Source organism: Primulina huaijiensis, chromosome 12 (assembly GCF_012295235.1).
Source record: "Primulina huaijiensis isolate GDHJ02 chromosome 12, ASM1229523v2, whole genome shotgun sequence".
Taxonomy (NCBI): domain Eukaryota; kingdom Viridiplantae; phylum Streptophyta; class Magnoliopsida; order Lamiales; family Gesneriaceae; genus Primulina; species Primulina huaijiensis.
This window is the reverse complement of record NC_133317.1, coordinates 6,923,179-6,930,718: the sequence shown is the minus strand read 5'-3', so window position 1 is coordinate 6,930,718 and position 7,540 is coordinate 6,923,179. Positions and strand designations below refer to the sequence as shown.

Here is a 7,540-nt window from a genome sequence, read left to right as displayed (position 1 = left end):
ATATTTATTTATATAATATATTTATATAAATATATTATAGATGAGCAGGTCTCTTGTGAGACGATCTCACGAATTTTTGTCTGTGAGACGGGTCAATCCTACCGATATTTAAATAAAAAGTAATAATTTTTCATGGATGACTCAAATAAGAGATCCGTCTCGTAAAATACGACTCGTGAGATCGTTTCACACAAGTTTTTGTCATTATAGATATATACATACATATTTATGTAAATATATATATATAATGTAAGAACAGTTATTTAAAAAAAAAAAATTTCACGTCGTCTCTATGGAGTATGTAAGCCATGTTCAAGACGTATCCGACTGGCCATTCAATTGAAACCAACAGACAGCGTCGCAGCGTGGGCTTTGCAACAAGCTTGTAAAGTCATAGCATTTTAGTTCGAGTGCTAGGAGATTGGACAAAGTGTGAAATATAAAACGATATTTCTCATGAAAATATATGTTGATTTGAAATAGCAATTTTCATGCACTGACGTTTATTTTTTTCACATAGAAATTGTCATTGGGACATAAGTGATAGAACTTCGTTAAATTTCAACAAGCAATTGTCGGACAGTAAAGGAAGTTTTAGTTTGAGCATATCTAAAAGACCATAAATAGGGATGGCGATGCCCATTCAAATGAGTTACGGGTCTGGCCAAACTCATCCTAGATCTGTCAAGTTGTCATCTCTAACTAGATGGAAAATCGTTCAAACAGACCAAATCGAACCGTACTACACCGATCTCTTGATTACGTCTCACCAGACCGAACGCTGTGCTACCAGAAGCTCTGGAAAAGTCGGAAACGCATTTGATTTATTAACCAAACCGTTATTGTATATGAAAAGTTCAAACCACACATCATATAATGGTGTGGTGGTAATTTCAATGAGAACCATACCAACCTCGTCGTATAGTTAGAATAATAAGTTTATAATTATTAAAGAATTAAAAAATAGTGATATTATTCCATTATATATTTATTAGAGCATTCATTTATTTCTTTGCAAGTGTCATTACTTTGAATTATGAGATTGCATAGTTTAGATCTTGATTATTACTTGACCTAAACTTTTTTGTTATAATTTAGACTATATTTTTTTTGTTTGAAAGGCACTATAAGTTCATATAATATTTTTATATCAATTTAATTTTTCGTTACATTGAAATAATAACTTCTTTTTTATTTTTTTTTTATTTTTTTTTCATTTTAAGGAAGTTCTAACGTTCCAAACAACTTCAAAGCTACCGAAATTATTTAGCATCAATCGGTAAGTGGGTTTACTGTTTTCAAAAGGTAATTAATATATGTGTTAAATCGATCGAATGTGCTGCACATTTTGAAATTAAAACCAAAATTTTATCTTAAAATTTCAGTATGCAAAATTAAATCCATTTGACTGGGCATGGCAATCCCCTACCCAAATAAGAATAACTTTTCTGAGTTATTTCTGTAATACAGGGGATTAGTATTTTCGAAAGTTTATTTCAAATTTTCGGTGCGGCTCTGGGTTCGGGGCGTAACACAAACATTGGCTGTAGTAAATTTTTTTTTATAAAAAAACATGACTACTGAGTAATTGATTCCTTAATATATATAGTTAGATATATTAGTATCTCTTTCATTTACTTTACAAGTTGGTCACCCAAATATGATAGCCATTTGGTGCTTCCACTCTAGGGAACTGTAGGATCTTTTCTCCTCCAACTTCTTTCCATCTGCATCATTTCACAAGATTGCAAACTATGATTTAGACTTGTGAAGTTAATGATTCGTTGCGAATTTCGTATGAACAAGCTACGGAGAATATATATATATATATATACAGCTTGTTTTTCAAAATAAGACGTTAAAATTCAAGGGATTACGCATTACCTATATGTAGTAACAAAATAGTGAAGGAAAGTAGAAACTTTAACTATTCCCAACTCCTTCCCGGGGCACAGCCGGCCTCCTCCTCCAAACAAGAAGCAATAATTATGTGATTCTAAGCTCTTATCCTAGGAATATTCCACAAATGTATACAATCAAATCTATGAAGCAAGAGAAATAGGAAGAAATTTGATGGATTCAACTAACCATCCACCTCCATGGATTGAATTCGAAGGGCTCCGGATAGAGGAAAGGATCATAGTTTATCTCTCTTGTGTACACATAGATTCTCCATCCTTTTGGGATGACAAATCCTGAACAAAGAAAAATGGAGTTTCAATGAAAAACAGAGTGAAAACGACGAACATCGCGAATATCTTGACCAGCCTCAACGTTTCGTTGTTACCATTCAAAGTCATGTCTTTTGTTGTCTTTCTCAACACCCCATTGATAACCGTAGCCAGCCTCAACGTTTCGTAGATGACCTAAAGAAAACAAATACAACGTTGAACTCTAGGCGATTCGAGGAACTATACATATATATATATCGTTTGGCCAAGCATCTGTCCTATTTCAAATCTATTGCTGCACCCTCGATGTTCAGCATAACTCACAACTTAAAAGACTTAATCGAGACAAGGCAATGTCTGATCTGTATCAGCATTTGTGTATTTGAACTGTAGGATATGGAAGAAACTAGCTTACCGCACGGGTAAATTTCATGGATTTAATGTCCTCCCAATCGAGTGGCTCTTCAGCAGAGGTTTTCCCTTTCCTGATCTCAAAATGCTCGTCCTGAAAGAAAAACGACACAAGAACACGAGGCATGATAAATCTACATGTTTATCATCCATTTCTTGAATTCGCAATGACTGGTTTACCCTCAGTTCTTGCAGGGCTTGTGGATGATCATGGAGATACTTCACAGCCATCATGGAAGTAGTCGAAACCGTTTCAAATCCCGAATACAGTATTGTGATTATTTGATCGATGACTTCGTCATGATTCAATTTTGCATCCATATCTCTTAACAAATACTCTAGGATGTCATCATAAACTACTTTAGAATCACGTCTCTTCTCCATTATATCTATCAGCATCTTGATCACATTTTTCCTTCCCTGAATTCCTTGGTAGTATTTTGTTCCTGGAAAATAGATAGGCAGAGAAAGTGACCCTGCAAACAACTTTTCAAACTCAGACTTAAAATCCTCATAAATCGAGCTCGACTCCGCCTCTGCAATCTGTTTAAAGGCAATCATCAATGCCATCTGCAAAAAAGGAACAAGTAATTAATAAGAATTAATCGTGTCTAATTGTCTACATAAACGGATCAAGAAATCTACACTTACGTCCATAGTCTTCTCTTGAATGTCAACAACCAAACCATCCCAATTCGATACTTGAATCCTCATGTACTTGTCAAGGCGAGGCAGAAGCCGGTCCTTGATCAGCGGAGTCCCGACCAACGACAACATGTTACTTCTCATGTGTTTATGAGCCATGCCGGATACTGCGGCTATGTTAAGGTGTCCTAAAACATCCAGCATTGACTGTGGATATCCAGGAATCAATCCCTTGGATTCATTCAAGAGAATGTATCTGTTGAGCTCTGGATCCATTGAAATAACGGTGGGAGTTCCTAATATGTGGGATTTGAATACACTTCCATACCTATCGTGGCATATTTCAATTTATATAAATGCTTTAGTTCAATTCTAAAGGGTAAGAAGAATGTATTCTACTATGAAAAAACATTTAAACGTTGGGTATTTGATAAAGAAAAATCATCATTTCTGTTGTGATATATACATATGGGATTTGCCTTTTGGCGATTTTAATTATATATATGATCAAATTTTCTGTTTTAGTCCGCTATTTTGTTTTTAAATTTTAATCATAATTCTGATATGACATCTATGTAATACTAACACAGAGTTGATATATGTGTTTCAAATCAATACATTATCTACAAAAAAATATTACAATCATCAAAATCAAAAGATAATTAACTAAAATTGAAATTTGAATATATATATATATATATATAATCGTAGAAAAACAAAAAAAAACTAAGTGTACTCGAGTACATATAGACACTTCATTATATACAGAGAAAACCTTAACCATCTTTAAAAAATCAATGAACTAATAATTTCATGATAGCCAAAACACTCATTTCAATGATTTTTTGTCTTTTGGCACATGATATTCTTATAAGCTATTCGTTAGATTTTCTCAAATTAAAATATTTCAAAGTAAAAATACAATATTAAATGAAATAAAGGCATAAATTTTTTCTTTTAGTTTACTGGGATTTGCAAGATTTTGTTCGTAAAAATATCTGAAACTTTTAGAATGCTCTAAACTAGCAAGAAAATTCATATTTATATTTTTACTATATATATTCAGACTGTTTTAGCTATTTTTTATTTTTAAAAAAGAATGATTTTGCTCACTGATCTTTTTTAATGGGATCTTTACCCGTTCCACGTAATTCAATTAGGATCATCACTGCCCACAGGCGCATAGGAATAAGCTCCATTTGGCCGCAGCTTTGAATTGAATTTTTAAATTTAATAATTAACATATAAACTCTTATGTGTCAATTTTGTGAAATAGATATCCGACTCAACCCATAAAAACAAATATTTTTATGTCTAAAATATTACTTTTCACTGCATGTATGATCGAAATCGATCTCTCATGAGACCGTCTCATCACATACCTATTCTTTAATGAATGGATATAAACAATGAAAATTAATTTTTATTCTTATTTAAAAAAAATCTAGGGAGAAGATTTTTTCGCTAATGGTTTCAACTTTTAAAGTTTTCTCAATTATCTTTCTGGAAAATATTTTTTAGTACTGAGTATTTGTCGTTTTATAAAAAATTATAGTTGGTGGTAACATTGCAATTCATCTTTTAAATTGTACAATAGCACAAGCACCGCATTTCAATTGCTCTGCCACCAAGGACAATTATTGCACTCAACAATCCCCTCCCAAAAAATTACACTCATTGCAATCAATTAGAATCAAATCAGGACCGATCGCTTGTCGTTTTACTAAAAGCTACTGGTGGTCATAACAGTGCAACTCAAATATTTTAAACCGTATAGCATTGCAAAACGTTTCGATTGCTTTATCAACATAAACTATTATTGTATCAAACAATTTGTCAAACGTCAAGATCTTTTTCAATTAAAAAAATCATTTTTTTGGGGAAAAAAAACAAAGAAAAGAATGAAACAACCTCACGATAATAAAAACCAACATGCATTTCTCCAAAAAGGAAAATCAAAACGATCCCTCAAAAACCTTTACCTTTCCCTTTGTTTTTTCATGAACTTAGGTCCTTGCTTGATGAACTCAAAAGTCTGACCAAAAAATGGCCACCCCATTGTTCCCGGAGGCAGCCCTTTTCTCCTGTACCTAATCCCATTCCATTTCACGGCCAAAAACAAGAAGAAAATGGAGCCCATAACCATCCAAGAAAACCCCACCAGAACCTCCATTGATCCCCCCAAGAAAGAGCTTGGAATTAAACTCTTGCTCCTGCTCTGTTTATGTATAGTATGGGGTTGTGGCCCTAGCTATCTATATTGCATGCAGTAAATGGAGATAAAGCTAGGCTAAAACCATGCACCGCTAAATAATTAATGTGGGCACTTTTTTTCAAAGGCCTCAGCGTAATAAATACTCGCAAATACAACAATATCTATATATATAGTGTCAAGATCTCCGAACGTTGTCAAACAAAATATACATAAGACATATAGGGGAATTGAATGCCACCTAATCGAAAAGATTAAGGAAAATCTGGATGAGGGTTGACTTGTATTTCTTGGGAGATTCTGTAATAAATGATGGGTGTGTGTAGATAAAGTCTTCCGATCCACCGGGTGCATGAGGTTGTTAGGCAATGTCCACGCAACTCCACGAGAATTAGAGCTTATCGTCTTAAAACCATCGGACTGTTAGCATACACACGATTAATTTTCAAAGATTTGATTAGCGATTTGTTTGTTTTACAGGGATGTTTGGGTGAATAATCTTGGTCAAATCTTATTTCTAAAAATTGAATCTTTTCAACTATATTTGAAATATTTGACCAAGATTATTTTGCTGACTACCCTTTTATTTACTTTGTATCATGGCGTTTATATTAGGATTATATATATTTGTACTTATATGTAAGATTTACACAGGCAATCGAATAGTTGTATCTTGTAAAAATTGATACAGAAAGTGATTATTAATATTAAAAAATGAGTCTTTTCAAGTATATTTGAAATATTTGACTAAGATTATTTTGCTAACTATCCTTTTATTTACCTTGTAATTTGGCGTTTATATTAGGATTATATATATTTGTACTTATATGTAAGATTTACATAGGCAATCGATAGTTGTATCTTGTATAAATTGATACAGAAAGTGAGTATTAATATTAAAAAATGGGTCTTTTCAAGTATATTTGAAATTTTTATCTTTTTCTGACTATCCTTTTATTTACCTTGTAATTTGGCGTTTATATTAGGATTATATATATTTGTACTTATATGTAAGATTTACATAGGCAATCGATACTCGTATCTTGTATAGATTGATACAGAAAGTGATTATTAATATTAAGCCTTTATTCACAAACCTGATACTACATGAGTTCCACATATTTTCACGTGGTCCAGCCCTGTCTTGAGATCCAATTGTTGGATTTTTGTTACACCACATGAGTTAACAGTATATCAAAACAGTGGGTGGACGTACAGTATATAAAAATTAAATAGGTACACAAATATATATATATTTGTTTTTGGTTTAAGTTATTTTTTATACCTGAAACTACAAAATCCATCGAATATGATTTTTTGGCACTCATTCTTTCATATGTGATACAAGTGATGAGAATTAAACTCATATTACTCAAATTAAATTAATCTAACCAAAAGAAAGAGAAAAATAAAGAAAACGACTCTCAATACTTCAAATTAAAGGAAAAAATGTGTTGTTTCTATTTATTTTTGTTTATGTATATTTTAATATGTTTAATATGTCTTATTATTGTCACATGAGTCACAATTATCGATTTATTTTTTGTGGATTTAGTGGTTTCGGACAAAGAAATGACCAAAACCCAAAAAAATCTAAATTATTATATGAAAATCAAACTTTGACAAGTTACATTACTGAAACTCAAAACAAACTAAATTACATAACTAAAATTACAATTTTCTCGTTTGTTTATTTTATCATAAATAATATGATTGAAAAAAAAAAATTATATTTTATCCATATTTAATTCATTCAAAAAATTGTTGCACATCTTTCCAAAGGATGTCCAAATTAGTGGAGTGAGTGAACATTTGGTTAATAGTCAGGATTTCGATTTTTCTACAACATTTTCTCGGATGAGTCTGTCCCACAGAGCTTGCCCACCACAATTTACCTGGTTAGTGTGGTTTGGAGCTATTGTATTAGCCTGATAGTTTATCGAGTGTGTACTCAAAGATAACGACTGCGAGTTCCCATATCATCCAAAAAAATTGTTACACATCTTTCCAAAATCACCCCAAATCTATTTAATAAAAATGATCCTCTTCCCGGTAGATGAGATCCTACCTATATGTGCACTACCATCACTTCATTTCAACG

The 7,540-nt window shown here is 32.2% G+C and overlaps 1 protein-coding gene across 1 annotated transcript; it reads right to left on the bottom strand.

Annotated features, from left to right (window-relative positions):
• Nucleotides 1–1,587: 1,587 nt before the first annotated feature.
• LOC140990762 (cytochrome P450 85A1-like) lies at nt 1,588–5,400 on the bottom strand. Its single transcript, XM_073460619.1, has 8 exons — nt 5,210–5,400; nt 3,234–3,555; nt 2,763–3,152; nt 2,587–2,676; nt 2,288–2,366; nt 2,089–2,195; nt 1,885–2,009; nt 1,588–1,727 (listed from the first exon to the last, which is right to left on the bottom strand). The coding sequence occupies exons 1-8, from the start codon at nt 5,398–5,400 to the stop codon at nt 1,640–1,642; spliced, it is 1,392 nt and encodes a 463-aa protein (XP_073316720.1). The 3' UTR covers nt 1,588–1,639.
• Between the last annotated feature and the right edge of the window lie 2,140 nt (nt 5,401–7,540).